This window comes from Astatotilapia calliptera, chromosome 11 (assembly GCF_900246225.1).
Source record: "Astatotilapia calliptera chromosome 11, fAstCal1.2, whole genome shotgun sequence".
NCBI classification, from domain to species: Eukaryota; Metazoa; Chordata; class Actinopteri; order Cichliformes; family Cichlidae; genus Astatotilapia; species Astatotilapia calliptera.
This window is the reverse complement of record NC_039312.1, coordinates 27,249,776-27,268,235: the sequence shown is the minus strand read 5'-3', so window position 1 is coordinate 27,268,235 and position 18,460 is coordinate 27,249,776. Positions and strand designations below refer to the sequence as shown.

Below are 18,460 nucleotides of genomic sequence, written 5' to 3'. Positions count from 1 at the left end.
AGAATGACTGCACCATATGAGTGAGAGAAAAACAATGGGAAAAAAACAACATAAAAGCTGCACAGGTTTTACGAAAATCTTATATCCATACTATTGGTATTACTGTATTATTTTCCTGTAGTAATACGTTTGGCTACTTTGATAATGTGAAAAAGTCATAATCGTGTAACCTCATCAAATTAATCTTTAGTAATTTTGCAGTAAAGGTAGGATATGTTCCTTAGAATTTGAAGACAGAAAGCAGAATACAGGAAGACAGAACATCCACTCATTTCATTTTTAATGAGTTGACAGCAATATTAGGTTGATTTCTGAGAAGTCACTGGTGGTTTTTTGTTATTTATATATGGTTGATGTCTCTTAGTGGTTAGCCAGCTTTCATAATAGCATCTCTCTGTGCATCAGCGTTTCTATTTGTGGGTCACCTATTTTATTTTATTATTCGTCAGCAAAGATATTATTACAACATTTTGTGGTTTTGTGATGTTTTTGATCTTCCCTTCTGCTCTCCTCTTCCTCTCACCCTTTTGAGGTACCTCAGTTCTCCAGCAGGTGAAAGGCTTCAGCGTTAGAGTACCCAAAACAGTTGTTGCTGATGAAGGAACCTGTGTTGTGGTGCCATGTCAGACAGAACCTTACGATCGAGTTATCTGGTACCAGTATCATAATCTAAAGTATCCTGTTGTTTATGATGGAGTTTATTCTTATAACGTGGAACAGCAGTTCAGAGGACGCACCAAAGTATCTGGCAACGCTGCAGAGGGAAACTGCACCCTGATGATTGACAATGTGAGCACAGCTGACCATAACCTACGTGTTTATGTGTGGATCAATCCAGACTCTCAGACAACTCAGACATTCCATGATCAAACTGTAACTATCAGTGTTGGTAAGTGAATATTGTCAAACTTCCATTTAAGTCAGACTGACCAATGTTACGTGCCAGTTTAGTTCAGTGGATGAGTGGGTGACTGGGCAACCACATGTGTTATAGAGCAGCACCCGGGTATGGGTATGAGGCCCTTTGCTGCATTTCTTCCCCTCTCACTCTCTCCTCCCTGCCTCCCTGTTCATCTCACTTTAATATCACCATAAAGGCAAAAAGCCAAAAAGTATTATTTAGAAAATGACCATGGTTGCAGGAGCTTAATAAAAAATATATATATATAAAAAAATTCTGTGAAAATGTAAATAAAAACAACTAAAAACTAGTTCTGACAGAATTTGGAAAACTCAAAATCTGTTACACATCCAAGAAACCCAGCACATAACACGGCTACTTGGTTTAAGTGTACAATAGCAATTTGCCATACAGTACATGTCATTTAGAAAATTCTAAATCTCAAGATATACAAGACATTTTTTTCTCTTTATTACGTTTTGTTTGTTGTTTTTTTTAACTTCTAGAAAGAAAAGCTCCCATAATCTACATACAGAAGAAAATGGTGGAAGGGGAGAATTTCCAGGCCAACTGCAGCATAATCTACTCTTGCCCTTTCTTACCTCCATCGCTTCAATGGAATGCAAACACACTTCTGGAAAACTACACTTTTGTGGATTTCCACATGGAAGTGCATGGCCAGTGGTTCTACCAAAAGACACTGCGAGGAGTAGCAACATATCTGATGCATAACAGGAGGATTCGCTGTTCGGCTAAGTTTAAAACCTTTACCATTGGAAGTGAAATGACACTCAACATTTTATGTGAGAAAAGCAATATGTGCTCTAAATACAGTAAATCGTAGACCTACATTTATTTATCTTAACAAACTGTCTTGTTGTTATGATTTCCTATATCCACAGATAAGCCTGTCACTGTTACAGTGAAAAAGGAAAAGAAAGTTGTGGTGGAAGGTGACAGCATCAACATTGAGTGTGTTGCTAATAGTAACCCACCACCACACAAATACTTATGGTTTATAAGACAATTAGACCAGCACAAGATCAAAAATTCAACTCAGAGTACAAAGCATTTCAACAACATTGCACGAGATACATCTCTGTCCTGCATGGCTCAAAATGCTTTTGGAGTGCAACAGTCCGTCTGGGTGGATCTGGATGTTCAGTGTAAGAAAAAAAGAAACACACACACACACACACAACAACAACAACAAACCACAATAACATAATAAAAATAGGCTATTCATCGTAGAAAATATATCAATATTTGTCATCTTAGCAGGGGTGTGGGAAAGGAATATTATATTTTGAATTGCATCGCTACAAGGAAACCAAATATCAATATTTTATTTATCCATCCATCCATCCATTCGCTTCCGCTTATCCTTTTCAGGGTCGCGGGGGGCGCTGGAGCCTATCCCAGCTGTCATAGGGCGAAAGGCGGGGTACACCCTGGACAGGTCGCCAGTCTGTCGCAGGGCTAACACATAGGGACAGACAATCATTCACACTCGCATTCACTCGCACATTCACACCTAGTGACAATTTGGATTAATCAATTAACCTATCCCCACAAGCTGCATGTCTTTGGACGGTGGGAGGAAGCCGGAGTACCCGGAGAGAACCCACGCAAACACGGGGAGAACATGCAAACTCCACACAGAAAGACCCTGGCCTGATGGTGGAATTGAACTCAGGACCTTCTTGCTGTGCGGCAACAGTGCTAACCACCGTGCCACCGTGCGGGGAAAACAACATCAGAAGGACCCCAGCCTGAAGCAAAAAAACACCGAAACTTTGCGTCTTTACCAACTGTTAGTTTCTACGACACGCTTATCTTAGTGCTAAATATTTTATTTAATCAATTAAAATAATCTGGAAAGAATTAGAACAAGAAGTTTCAGCTCACACACCACCATCCAGAGATAACTTTAGACAAACAAGGGTATGTTAAATCAGCTCAACCGAAATAAGTGCCCAACACTGGACACACAATTTGACGAAGCTACTTCATATTTAAGAGCAAGTCAGTTGCTCAGTCATATGAGTAAAAATAGAATAGCAACCTCCTAGCGTCAGTCAAAAACACCAGTCCCTGTAAATTGAACTCTTTCGCGATGAGAGGAGGTGGAGAAAAGATAAACTCCAGTTATCTTATGAAATCCTATGTGCCAGCCACTCGAAATTCCAAACTGCTGCCAAAATGGTGGCTTTCCTATCAAAAATTATCCTGGCTAATGGTCACAATCCCCGAACGCTATTTAAAATTTTTAATTTAGTGGTCAATCCCTGCCCTGTTATGCCGCTGGTGTGCTCTCCTGCTCTTTGTGAACAATTTTTAAATCACTTCTTAGATAAAGTTTCATCTCTTAAGTCTTCACTTCCTTTAATGTCTAGCCCTGTTTGTAGCCCTGGTTGTTCGTCTACTTTCCATCAGTTTGAGCCCGTGTCACTCCTTACTCTTAAGCATTTAGTTGAACAACTGAACAATACTAATCCTATACATGATACCCTCCCATCTCGCATAGTTAAGGACTGCTTCGATGTAATTGGACCCAGTATTTTATCGCTATTGAATTCTTCCTTACTCTCTGGCTGGAATCACATTAATGATAAATTCCAGTCTGCCTTCAAACCACATCATAGCACTGAAACAGCGTTGCTTAGAGTCCTCAACGATCTTCTTCTAATTGCTGATACTGGACGCTCTGCGGCCCTAGTTTTATTGGATTTATCCTCGGCCTTCGATATGGTAGATCACAACATCTTATTAGCGAGGCTTAAGCATACTGTAGGCATTAAAGGTGTTGCCCTTGATTGGTTTAAATCATACCTCTCCAATAGGTCCTTCTCTGTCAACCTGGGCACTTGCTCTGTGTTGGGCCCTACTCTTATCTCACTGTATATGCTCCCTCTAAGTGCAATCTTTGAGAAATACCGCATCGCCTTTCACTGCTATGCTGATGATATACAGATCTACTTTGAACTAAATGATGATCTTGCTTTGTCCTTGCACTGCTTTCAAGAGTGCATGCGTAAGGTCAAAGATTGGCTCTTAGCAAACTCTCTTATCCTAAATGATAAGAAAACTGAAATTGCGGTATTTAGCAGCAACGTTCCTCATGGCCAACTTTGTGATGCCTTTGGTTCCCTTACCAGCTCCCTTTCTGACACTGTTAGCAATTTGGGCGTGTTGCTTGACAGCTCGTTCAAATTCGATAAACAAGTGTCTGCTGTAGTTAGATCTAGTTTCTACCAACTGCGTCTCATCTCTAAGGCTCGGCACTATGTTTCACATAAGGACCTGGAAAAGCTCATCCACGCCTTTGTGACTTCTAGGCTGGATTACTGCAATTCACTGTATTTCGGTCTTCATTCTGCCCTCCTTCATAGACTGCAGACAGTCCAAAATGCTGCGGCACGCATTCTGACCAGAGCTGGGAAGTTTGCCTGTATCACCCCTGTAAAGTAAAGTGTGTGTGTTAGTCCCCATAGGGAAATAGTTCCTCTGCATTTAACCCATTCACCCAGTGAAGCAGTGGGCAGCCACCAATGTAGCGCCCAGGGAGCAGTGTGTAGGGACGGTACCTTGCTCAGGGGTACCTCAGGGTAGCCGTTCAGTGGAGTCAAACCCCCGACCTTCCGATCATGGGGCCACCACTCTACCTACTGAGCTATCCCCTGTTCTAGCTGGCCCATTAAATACCGCATCCAATTTAAAATACTGCTGCTTACGTTTAAAATTACCAACAACACAGCACCGAGCTACTTTAGCAAACTCCTTAAATCGTATGTTCCTGCCAGAGCATTAAGATCATCTACTCAGTTACTCTTGGTGCAGCCTAGATCTCGGCTGAAGTCTAGAGGTGACCGGGTGTTTGCCCTGGCTGCACCAGAGTTGTGGAATAACCTTCCGATTGCGATCCGGGCGTCCGATTCTATCCAATCTTTTAAATCACGGTTAAAAACCTATTTGTTTAATCTCGCTTTTCCTGCTTGTTAATGCTCGTGCCTGATTCTTAGACTTACTCTATTTTTCTTTATACATATTTTTTATGGCTTGTGCTTTTACTATGTTTTTACTTGATATGCATTTTATACTACCCCTGTGTATTAGTGGCAATGACCTGTGAGTATATTTGATACTTTGCTAAGGCCTTATAATACTCATGTTACTTTTCTGTCTTTTATGTTAAGCACTTTGGTATACAGCTAGTTTTTAAATGTGCTCTATAAATAAAGTTTGTTTTTGTTGTTGTTGTTGTTCTGCAACTGACTGCAGCTTGTAGTGACTAGCCCCATTTGTAGGCATTTTTTGGTCATGAGTGTGCATATGATTTTAAAGCTTTGTTGGAGATGTTAGCGTATGCCCCGTGAAAGTGTCTGCATGTATGTAGACAAGCATGAACAATTTAAACTATGTTTTACTCACTTACTGTTGTTAAGCAGTTGTAGGATATTTATATTTATCATATCTCTTTGTCATTCCACTTGTCTTCTCTTTGCCATAAATAATTTTAAGCTTCAAAAACCTTAAAACTTACAGTGGCTAAAATGCATGTAAATAATCTTAATTTCTGCCAGAAACTAATTTTTAGCAGAAAGACATCATGGTTTCCTTAGACTTCCACCACTCTTCATTCTAGGGAGTTTTGTCAAAAAGGGCCTTATAAATTGTAAGTTTAGGCCAAGATGATAAATAATTTTCATGTTCACTGAAAGTTATAAACCACACATATCTAAGAGGTTTGCATAAATGTGATGTAGTAATATTTGCCTACCGGCAAATATGCTATTTGCCTACTAATATACCTAATATACTGTTTGCCTACCGGGCAAACAGGTCGGTAGGGATGATGCAGTAAACATGGGGCTGCATTACATCCTGCAACACCTCGACCGCCCGGGAACTCATGCCAGGGTCCTGTTTGTGGACTTTAGTTCAGCTTTTAACACCATTGTGCCTGAACTTCTCTCCTCCAAACTCTCCCAGCTCAGCGTGTCACCAGCTACCTGTCAGTGGATCACCAGCTTCCTGACAGATAGAAAGCAACAAGTGAGACTGGGGGAGATCACCTCTGAAACTCGGTCCCTCAGTATTGGTGCCCCTCAAGGATGTGTCCTCTCACCACTACTGTTCTCCCTCTACACTAACGACTGCACTTCCAAGAACTCGGCTGTTAAACTCTAAAGTTTGCAGATGACACCACTGTCATTGGCCTCATTCAGGATGGTGATGAGTCTGCATACCGGCAGGAAGTTGAGCGGCTGGTACTCTGGTGCAGTCAGCACAATCTGGAGCTGAACACTCTTAAAGCTGTAGAGATGACAGTGGACTTCAGGAGACATCCCTCAACTCTGCCCCCCCTCACCATATCAGACAGCCCTGTGTCGACTGTGAAGACCTTCAAGTTCCTGGGTACCACCATCTCCCAGGACCTGAAGTGGGAGACCAACATCAACTCCATCCTCAAAAAGACCCAGCAGAGGATGTACTTCCTGAGACAACTGGGGAAGTACAGTCTCCCACAGGAGCTGCTGATCCAGTTCTACACTGCGGTCATTGAGTCTGTCCTGTGCTCTTCCATCACAGTCTGGTATGGAGCAGCCACTAAACAGGACAGGAACAGACTGCAGCGGACTGTACGGGCAGCAGAAAGGATCGTCGGCGTCCCCCTGCCCTCCATCCAGGATCTGTACCTCTCAAGAACCAGGAAACGGGCAGGGAAAATCATCACAGACCCCTCACACCCTGGTCACAGACTTTTTGATCTGCTGCCCTCTGGCAGACGGTACAGAAGCCTGCAGACCAGGACCACCCGACACAGGAACAGTTTCTTTCCCCTCTCCATCTCCCTTCTAAACAGTTGACCTGTCACACTGCTCCCACTGCCAGACTGCAGCTGCACCTTATGTACATTCTGTAGTATTCATTCCACCTCATTTCATTTCTGTATTTTATGTATATAACTTTAGATTAGTTATTTATAGTTGGTTTACACAGCGTTGTGTATGTATGTGTAATGTGTATATACAGACACGTGTGTGTGTGTGTGTGTGTGCGTGCGTGCGTGCGTGCGTGCGTGCGTGCGTGTGTGTGTGTGTGATTTACATTGCTGTGCTTGAGAGGCACCATCTACCGGAACCAAATTCCCTGTATGTGTCTGCACATATACTTGGCCAATAAACACGATTCTGATCATGATTCTGATTCTGATTTATATTTGGTCTTTTTAGATCGCCCTGTAATCCTACCTGAGACCTCGTGCCACCTTACAGGAGACCTTCTGAGGTGTATCTGTTTGGTTGATGCATCCCCTAATGCTTCTATATACTGGATTATAAATGGAAATTACACCCATTTGTCCTCATTCACCTCTGCTTTGACAAATAAGAAACATGTAGTCTTTGGGGAAATAAAGATTAAAGTTAAAACCCAGACCAATGTATCGTGCACAGGCAGAAACCCACATGGAAGTGACACCAAAAAGATACCTGCAGTCAGTTTGTCAGAATCAAGTAAGTAGCACTTAAGACTAACAGTGTGTATATGTTTGTGTATTCAGGCATGAATGGTGTTTACCCAATTTCCTTCAGGGTCAACCTTCAGGATCAATAAAGTTTTATTGAATTGAATTGAATTGAATGTGTGTCTGTAAAAAATGTTTCTTTGTTTTTCAGCCCTTTTGCTGTGGCTCATGCTTCCAGGAATGATTTTCCTCTTTGGATGTGCTGTTCTCATTTACAGAAAATATCCTGTAAAGAGGTTAGTAAACTGTGTTTCATGTTATTGTTTTTGGTGTTTAAGATGTAAAAGTATTAACACAGATTTCTTTTTAAATACTTGACAAACATATATTTCAAATTTACTAAATTCAAACATCTTTTAGATTATTTTTTGGAGGAGGTCAAGTCCAGCAACAACAGATAAACAACATTTTTCATCGGTGAGGAAAATCATTTCAAGTGAAGCTACCTCAGTTTTGATGATGTGTTGTAAAGATATGATAATTGGTATGCAATAAGTAAAGTAGCCTTATTTATCTGAGTAATCTCTTCTGTAAGAGCTCAAATATATATATGCAAGGCAGCAAAAACCTTTACACAATGATTGGGGGTCAGTTGCTGCAGAATATAACATGGTATGTCTCTAAATGAGCAAAAATATTTAAAGTTTCTGGGTGGCTTTGTAATATTTTTCTTCTAACTTTTGCTAGCTCACAAAATGAAGACACACAAATACACCTACACAGACCTGACAGAGCCCTGGAGATGGAAAGACTTTCCTGTGTTTATGACAATGATTTCCTGGAAGAAATGCAAAGATCGGCGAGATCTCAACACTACCAAAACAGTGAAACGCTTCTCCAAAGCAAAAATGAAACAGAGCCACCTGACGAGGTTTTACCACAGAAAATACTCATTTCAAGTTTAAAGCATATGAAATCACCCTACATGTATCAGAATGGAAGTTGATGTAGATCTTGACACATATAATCAAATTGCTTAAATCAGACTGTACAGTTATGTTATGCTATTGTTTTTTTAACTATTGTAATTTCTCAAACATCTAAAAGTAGTAAAATTATATATTTTACTTCCCACAAAATTTGTATTGCAACATGAGGGTTTATCTGGAGTAATGACCAGAGGGAATTTGCTGCTGTCTCACACAGTAGGTTCCATTGATTGTTGGAGCAATATAGTCTACTTGCAATGCATATTAGAGTGACATACTTTTGTACTCTCAGTTTTCTCTTAAGCAATTCTTTTAGACTTGTCACTGTTAGACTAGATAGTTTCGCCAAAGCATCAGTTATATTTTTGAACATATACATGTCTATCTTTATTTCCTGTTGCAATCTTAACGTGTTGTAACAAACAAGGAAATCAATATTTAAACAACAGAAAACTGAATTGCAAGCAGAAGAATACTTGTTCTTTACTCCACTGCAAAACTGACAAACATCTATAATCATGCCAAGGTGGGAATATATTCAAATAAGGATAATTAAAATATTGTGAAAAACAATTTCTTACACAATGCCCTCTTCTATGAGAGGTCTAAGTTTGAATATAAAATATACTGAATATATATATTTTATATATTTGAATATATAAAAGTTTATGATTATAGAATTTCAGACAAAGAAGAGCCAACATCAATTGCAGTTTTGCATTTGAGTTAATATTAACTCACTGGTGGCTGCTATAGCTTTTTGTAGTCCCCTGTGTGTTTGATGGAGCTTGACTCAGTGTTTCCAGTTTCTCACATTTTATATCAGCTTATCTTTGAACCCACGAGTTAACCTGTAAGTCTTTCATGAAATACAGCCGGAGTCAGACTAGTTGTTGTTTTAGTCACAGCATTTTGGAATCTTCTGCTGCTGCGTAAGTAAATTTATTTACCTAATGAAATGAAACATACCAGAGCCTGCTTGCAATTAAGAAATTGAGCAATTAAAATCATATCCAAAAGTTATTTTAATCATATTTTTAGAAAACGGAAACAGGATCACAATTACAACTGAGGTTACAACTGCATCTATTGCTCAAACGTCATCATGCTGATCTGAATTCTTTAAAATCAAATGTCTGTGACAGAGAAGACAAATTATATGCTGATGATATTGCAGTAATAAGCAAATATGCTATTCATTCTGTGTCAGTGTTATTAGAGGCTGTTGAAACATAGTTATCCAGTTACAAAATCATCTGGTATAAATCAGAAGACATACCAGTATCTTCAGCTTGCTGTCCTATTCAAAAGAATGAACCCACTGTGCAGAGTGATGTCTTTTAAATGTCACTTTTAGACGTACAGTTTTAGTCCAATTGATGGGGTTGTTTTGTAAACCCAAGCAAAATCTTTTTCGACGTCTAACGTCTAGTGTTGACATTGGTAGGACCGCCGTGTACGGGCTTTTTATAGTCCACAACGACCACATTTGGATTTGTGGACGTCTTGTTAACATTATTATTACTTGACATTTTAAGATGAATTTCGCCATTTTTAATATTTCAACACATTTTAATAAATGACAAATTCAACCTGGTTACAAATAAATAAGTTCATTAATTGAAATAAGTACACCAATTAAAAATAAACAGGAAAATGTAAAATGCAAATCAGACATTATTATTAAAAGAAAACCAGAATCATCATAGCACTAACCCCATACTATATAAATTATTTAGTTATTTGCATCCCTGTTGTATGAAATGTGCCTCTAACAAAATAGAAACAACAGAAGATCTTAGCTGCCAAAAAGGCTGTGATGTGTGATGTGTTATTATTTTCAAAAATGGAAAATTTGTCTGGGAAGCCAGAGGAAAATTTATCCAGTATAAAATAATTGTTTGGTATTACCACACTCTTTCTAGACAATGTAAGTTTATTCAAGGATGCTTTGTGAGGGATTTTTAGGACAGAAACAGGTATAAAGAAATGGTATAAAGAAAAAAGCTAAGCTACTTCTTTTTTGGACAACAACATGCTTACACACAAAGTTGTTCCAAGTGTAAAAAATAGAAAGTAATTTTAAAATGTCATTTGTCTTTCTAACCAAAAACATTTCAGTTGATATGTGTTTTTTTTTTCTAAATGTTGATTTAGGTCAATAATGGTGTCTACAGTGAGGACTGAGATCATTCTCTCAGTTTACATCATTTCATTCCTGATCGGCTTCCCCTGTAATCTCTTGGCTCTCTATGCGTTTAGTACCAAGATCTGTTCCAAGCTACGTCCAACAGACATCCTGCTGCTTAATTTGACCATCTCCGACCTGCTGTTTTTGGTCATCCTTCCTTTCAAGATGCACGAGGCAGCATCTGGTATGAAGTGGGATCTTCCCAACTTCATGTGCTCCATCACTTCCTTCACCTTTTTCTCCACAATCTACACCAGCTCCTTGCTGCTGATGGCAGTCAGTGTGATCCGCTACATAGGAGTAGCATTTCCTATCACCTATCATCTACTGCAGAAACCTGTGTATGCAATTGTTATCAGTGTTGCTGTTTGGCTCATCTCATCAGCACACTGCAGTATCATTTTCATCATCCAGCATCACCCATCTCTGGCCAGTAATAACTCCAATGCGTGTTATGAACAGTTTTCAGAGAAGCAGTTGAAGATCCTCCTCCCAGTACGTCTGGAGATTTTCTTTGTACTCTGCCTCATACCTCTTCTTATTTGTGTTTACTGCTCCTTGCGCTGCATCTCGATTCTGTACAGCCTATCCGGGATATCCCAGATGCAGAAACAGAAGGCCATTGGCATGGCCTCAGGGACTCTTGCTGTGTTCCTCATTTGTGTTCTGCCATTCAGTTTATCTCATTTAGTGGGTTACATCCAGGGACTAAGTCCAGAGTGGAGGTACTACATGTTGCTTCTGAGCTGTTTCAACACCTGTATCGATCCCATCATCTTCTAGTTTTCCTCGTCCACCTTTCGCTTCTCAAGTGAAACATTCATTTTTAGGAAGTGGTTCACTTTTTTAGGACTGAAAAGGAACAACAGCACCACTAACTAAGAAATGGAAAAATACATTTTCAAAACTAAATGTACCATTAACACATTTAAGTTCACTGCTGATGATGATCTAATATTTTTCGAGAGGACTGTATTTTCCTTTTGAAACCATTTTTCCTGTTTTCTACAAAATTCAAAGACATGTTTGTAGCATATAAAAATTTCATTTACTTATTTTTTCATTCAAGTACAAATATCAAAATATAAAATGAGCCCTGCAGCCCTGACACAAAACTTCCTCTTTTCTTTATTTTGAACTGGCCACTTTTCTGCATTCATGCAGTCTGCAAGTTATTTAGAAAGAGGTATGTTGTTAATTACAAATCACACACATTAAGTAAGAGGTGATGGCACTTCTAAAAGGCACCTAAATCAGGTTTTACATTTATTTTAGCAAATGATAAGACACATTTTTCGTCAGTGAAATATGTGGGATTTAAATGATTGGAGTTTTTTCGTTTGTTGTGTTTTTTGCTCTATTTTTGAAAGCTTTTTCATATAACAACTGATTTTCTTTATTAGTATCAATATATAGTAATTTATTTAACCTTAACTGCAAAGCTCATATGTAATATATATCACTGGGATATTAGATGCTGTAACTACAGTTCTCTACTGGTCCTGAACTTTGGACTTTAAATCACATCCAAATATCAGTCAGTGAATATAAAAGCATTTGAAATGAGTGGAACTGTGTTGTTGTAAGTCTTAATGAAATAGATGCTAACTATGGAACCTTGTTAATATTGTTGAGATTATCCAAGCTGTCATAGTCCTGAGTCATTTTGACCCACCGTTCTTGGTTGTCTTGTGTTTTTGTAATTTATTAGTTCATTATTTATTCTAAGATCCCTAGGTTGTTCCGTTTAGTTTATTGGATGCCCCCTTGTATCTCTGCCCTCTGTATCTCCCTATGTGTCCCTGTTTCACATTGTGATGTGAGTTCTTGTGCTGTGTCTCCCTTCGTGTTTTATTCTGTTATTTTTTCCACATTTCCCCAGCGCGTCATGTCTGTGCTCTCCCTCATGTTCCCTCACTCCCTCGTCTGCCTCTCCTCCACTCCCACATCATGTCTCCTGTTTTATTGTGAAGGTCCCACGTTTTCATGTTCATTCTGTTCAGTCCAGCCTCCCCTGTCTCGTTATGGTTATCCGTGTCAGCTGTGTTCCTCATGTTTTGTCACCTCCTTGTTATCCCTCTGTGTATTTAAGTCAGCATCTCCCTCAGTCCTCTCTCCTCCTTCATGCTGTGTGTTCCCATGTGTGCATTTCTGTAAAGTTTAGCTTATATTTTCCCAGTCTAGTTTAGTTTTGTATCATTTCCTTGAGTCAGCAAATAAAGCTGCATTTTGAGTTCATTCCCGTGCATTTTGGGTCCAATCTCCTGCGTGCCACACAGCCATATCATGACACAAGCTCCTTTTAGTCAGGTGCAATTTTTAATTTGAAGTTATGGTGGATCCCATATGACAGAGCATGCCTCAAAACAAGTTATGGTGGTGTACAAGATTCCAAAGTTTTACCACCAATAAAATAAAAATTTTAACATTTTTGTATTTTTTTTCTGCCCTGGAGCTGGATTTTCTCATGTTGAGGAAGAGCTTTCCAGATGTTCAGTGTTATGGTCCCATCTTTGCTCAGGACCTACCATTTTTCTGTGCTCGACTGATTTCATTTCATTTTGTGGTTTCTCCAGTGCGTGCATTTGTGTAATAACTTTGAAGACCTAATAAAGACTATTTACAGCAGGTAAACAGCATCTGAAAGTCGTTTAATTAAGAATTAGGAAAAAACTGACTTAACGACCTGGTAAATGCATCTGGCTCTTCTGTTGATCCATCTGTTGTTTGCTAAAGACTTATCAGAAATGTAGTCATTGGAAGGGTGTCAAAAAACATTTTTAAGGATGGAAAATAAAAAGAAAAGGATGAGGCAGTGGCGGTCCTAGCCTGTTTGGCGCCCCAGGCGAACACTCCCTCTGGAATTTCGACAAAACATCGATGCAAATTAGAAGTCTGTATCATAATGTCTGGTGTTTTCATGTTTGTTGTTTTGCTTTTATTTTGTTTTATTTTGCGAGTTGGTTATTAGATGCTGCTCCAGCCAGCCAGAGAATCCCCTGCCGCCACCGTCACTGACACAAGACAGACGCCAATTATCAACGCCAGAGAAGCACCCTGATAAGACATCGTAAATGCTTCCTGGCCATCCAGTGAAACTGTTGGGAAGACAAAGTGAACATTTTCTTTGTACTGTATAATCTGCAGATTCTGACAGAAATCTGCAACTATCCTTTGAAGCACCGCTCCTCTAAAACAGCAATACGGATCATTATTAGGTTATTTACATTATTATCTATATAACAAAATAACTTAAAGCAAAAATTGGGAAAAAACGTAAAGTCCGAAGTCTTTATATTAAGGGCCATGAGTCAAACAATACTCTTTGCTCTGGGTCTAAACAGAGCGCGTTGTGTGTGAAGTCTTCCACGTTTGCTGTCGCATTTTAGTTGTAGTGAGAACAAGCAGACAACCCTGGGCACGTGTGCCACAGCTGGCACGTAAAGGGTTAACTGATGGCCCAACCATAGGACTGGCCATCGGGCATTTTCATTTTTATGGGCCGATAATCTTATTTCTTTGTAACGGTATGAACAATGAAAGGTGTTGGATTGGCCAGATGCTGGCCGATGTGTAAATAACTCAGTTGTTTGGTGGTAGCTATGCCGGAGCTGCCACAGAGGCCTGCAGGTGGATGAGGGAAAGCGGAGGCAGGAGGAGGAGAGACCCAAGGCGGCTGCCGGTCTGAGTATCAGGTGAACTGAACTTCAGGTAAGAAGTTATGACCTGCAGTCTATCTGGGTGTCATGAATCGCTGTGTGCAGGCAGGAGGTGAGGACTCAAAATGCAGGACTCGCAACACGGGAATGAACTCAAAAGGGCAGTTTATTGTAGATGCAGGAAAAAGATACAACTAATGAAGAACTAACCTAGACTGGGAGAATATAACCTAACATTCCACAGAGATGCACAAAAAGGATCACACAGCATGAGGGATGACGCGACACTGACTCAGAGAAACACAGGGTTTAAATACACTGGGAAGTAACGAGGGGAATGAGACACAGAAGGAGGGCACAGCTGGGAGAAATCAGAACTGACGAGACAAGGAAGCAAAGCATAACACATTCACATAAGACACAGACCTTCAAAGTAAAACAGGAAGTCTAACACAGAGACGCGAACTTGACTAGGGGAGACAGAGCAACTAAGAAACAGAGAACAACAACAAATACTGAGAAAACTAAACAGAATACACGAAAGCCAAACTAACACACTAGACTATACAATAAACTGGGGCAACAAAGAGAACTAAGATAAAAGTACAAAAACTCAGAGACACAAGAAACTCAAAACACTGGGTCACCGACCCAGGACTGTGACACTGGGTCAGATATAAACCAAGTTTAGGTGTAGTTTATTTTCGTTGTGCTGACTTTTTACCATCAGTTACAATAACTCGTACTGCGTACTAGCTAGCATGACGGAGTTTCTATACAGCTGGGTGGGTGCTATGATGTTACTGATAGTGAACTTTTTTTAATTCATAAGGTTAGTTAGTAGAGTTGCCAACCGACCTATAAAAAACAGAATCGTTCCGTATTCAGAGAAAATATGACGCATTCCATATTGAGCTGAGAAGGAATGCAGTTTGTCCCGTACGTCAACTAGAATGAAAAAACACAAAGCTGGAGTTATTCTGCGTCTTTACGCTGTCAGCTGCATCTTCTTCTCTCATTCTCTCCCCCTCCCTCTCCTGTTGCTACTTCAATCATGAAACTGATCAATGATCAGCTAATAAGCTTTTTCTCTCTTGTTTGTTTATCGTCCACTTTGCGCCAGAAACCAGAAACCAGCGGATGTTGCTCTAAACAACAGCATCAAATTTAAGCTTGATCAGCTGTTGTTAGAATGTATTTAATATTAATTTCTAGTATCAGTTGATGTTTGCTGGCGCCTCAGCTGTAAAAGCTGCTGGTCATGATATCGGTTTGGTTATCTGGCGAGAGGGAAACATGAAGATGAAACCAGGAGATGTCATTACTGAATCATCAGAGCTGAACAGGTGACGGAGAAACAGGTTCACCTTTTAGGTGACATGAATGAGTTGAAGGGAAGTTATGAACTGTTTCTGAGAGACAAATAACACCAGGATCCTTTTCTAAGTAGCTGACAGCTGGTAACTGTGCAGGGGCGGGTCTAGAAAAGTTTTGCCAGGGGGCCAGGTAGGGTATTAACAGGGAAAGGGGGGCACAAAGAAACTTTTCTTTCTTATTCTCATTTAAAATGTCTAGCTTTTAATAAATAATTATCTGAATCTTACAACCAAAGTGGTCATCAGTGGTAAAATGTTTAGAAATCATACATAAATACTAACAAGATAATGTACATTACTGTAACAACAGTGTTCGTTTTCATTCAAAGGCTTTATGGCTTTTCCTATAATACCTGGTGGGCCGGTCTCTAGTCAAAATGCCCGGGCCCATTTTTTGTTCCAGTCCAGCCCTGGGCACGACACGCAATGAATTAATCTGAGAAGGCGCATTTAAAAATAAATTGCCAGGCCAGCGGTGCACATCGCAAATTAGCTCGCATAGACACATTAGTTGTGCCGCTTCTTAATGATGGTATTTTAGCTAACAACCCCAACTACCAGATTCAACTTGTAATTGGATAAAAATAACTTTAGCCTACCAGTGAGAGGGACATTGCCAGCTTGCAGTTTTTTCAAGTGATGTTGAAATTTCCAACACTTCAACTGCTTTAGGAGCTTTCCACTCAGCGCAACATCAGCACCACGGAAATACATCCGTAGACTCGAGACAGAATTCACAATGGGTTTTTGGGACTTTCAGGTGTATGGACCAATGTTTTCTTTTCTGATCAAACCAGAAAGCTTCAATCAGCAGCTGGATTTGTCTCTGGCAGAGTTAATGCCAGAGGAGACCATAAATAGCATTTGCATTTTCTGTTGTACAGTTCAATTGCTGTTATGGAGTTCTTGTTATGGATAAAAAGTGTCCTTTTTTTTTCGTTTCAAAATAGCTGATAACTAAGCTGCCAACATCTGCGAACAAATATAATTCTGTAAAGTTGTTCTATATAGTGTGTTCTTATATAATGTTATTAAATTTATTGCTAATGCAATCATATGGCACATTGACTTCTGAGGAAATTTTAGATGGCACTCGTCATCAGAAAGGTTGCCGATCCCTGCTTTAGTCAATATACTTCATTTGGTGTTACGATTTCCATTTTATACTGGTGTGAATAAAGTTCTTTAGGAAAATGTTATTTTATGGCTTTGACTGCTGATCAGTCCCAAACAAATGAGGCAGGCAGCTCTCAGAACCAGCTACAGAATTTCAATAGTAAATAGGATCTGCTATATTTAGTTTTACAAGGTAAATGTGTGTACTTAACAACCAAAAAAAAAAAATTCTGTCTGTATCTTTCATCAAAGACTTTCATATTGTAACTTGTAAGTTCAAAGGTGAACTGATATAAAATATCACACACAAGTCACATTTGACAAACCTCTTTACTCATCCTATAGTAGCCATCAGTAGGTAAAGCATGACTAAAATGCAAATTTTTCATCATGCTGTCTTTGGTATGCTAGTAAAGGACTTCTTCCCACTGTGTCTGCTGGAATAACTTTTGAACTTGATAATCAGGTATGGATTTAATCATGCCATGTGCTTGCTTGTAGTCAAAGTTACACTGTACACTGTGTTAAAGTCCAAGACACCAAACCATCACTGAAACACAGTTGCAATTTACAATGGATTTTATAATTATCTGACAGATTTAACTGGCAGTTAGTGTTGGTTTTCTCCTCTTTTATCTTCAGACTGTCTATCTAACTAATTAAATACATTTGATGGAACAAAAGGCATCCCATAACCGTTTATTTTTAAGACATTGAATACTTTACCATATCCTTGCTCTTCTGTTTTGATTTGCAAAATTAAAATGTAAAACAACCCCTGCAGCCTTCTTAAACTTCTTTAACTCTAAACTCATCGATTCTTCTACTTATCTATAAAAAGGGATGCCCCGATTGACCAAAAACCACCCTTTTTTGTACACACATCAAATTTGAGGCACTGGCACTGCAACCTACTCTAGTTATCAGGTTTAGATTTTATTTGAGTGAATGGCATTTGTGGGTTTCAAGAATTAGTAGAGTTCTTTATTTCTTTGTTTTTTGATGAAAATCTTAAAACTGTCACTAAAGCTTCACCTTCCACTGAATTAAAGTGAACATTTTTTGGGGGGAGGCAGTGAAAAAAAATGTTATATCTATTTGATTAATAAATATTTTTGGTGAATAAACGCATGCTGGTTAATGAATGGTTGGCTGATAGCTGGTTGATGAATTTTCGATGAATTCCAGGTGAGTGTTACAGTATTGATCAAAGTGACAGTCTGGTTCCCAGTGCATCTATGTGTCTATTATGTCTAATATCTTTGCTCATATTGTTAAATAGTCTGCAGTCTACAAGATTTATGAAGGGGTTATATATATTAAAGAAATTGCCTGTTTTGCGAGTATCTTTATTACTGCGTTACTGTACATACTCTAAAATACAATGTAATACATTATAGACCAACAAGTCTTTTACATCCTTCTCAATACAAACAATAATATCTTGGCAAATACTGCAAATCATTTTTTTGGCAGAAGATAACTTTTTTTCAGCAGCTTTTTTTTAACTTCTTGAAAGTAGTAACGTCTCTTTCAAAGGTTCAGCTCAGTCACATCTATGTGTAGGAAATCCCTCACCTTACACTGCTGCCAGGCACAGACAAAGTACATGTATTTTCAACCTGGATGTGTGATTAGAAGAACCAAAAAATAGTTCATCATTAACAGAAATGTAAGTGCTACATAGCTGGCTTAAACAAATTATCACCTGTAAATCTTGTATTTTGTGCAGGGCACAAAAGTGCAGGGCAGAAAAGTT

General features: G+C 39.1%; 1 protein-coding gene and 1 pseudogene across 1 annotated transcript; both read left to right on the top strand.

The window, feature by feature from the left end:
* The first annotated feature begins 483 nt into the window (after positions 1-483).
* LOC113032443 (myelin-associated glycoprotein-like) lies at positions 484-7,851 on the top strand (annotated as a pseudogene).
* A 2,672-nt stretch (positions 7,852-10,523) lies between these two features.
* Positions 10,524-11,414, top strand: LOC113032641 (free fatty acid receptor 3-like). The gene has a single exon (XM_026185654.1). The coding sequence runs from the start codon at positions 10,524-10,526 to the stop codon at positions 11,331-11,333; it is 810 nt and encodes a 269-aa protein (XP_026041439.1). The 3' UTR covers positions 11,334-11,414.
* Positions 11,415-18,460: the final 7,046 nt, after the last annotated feature.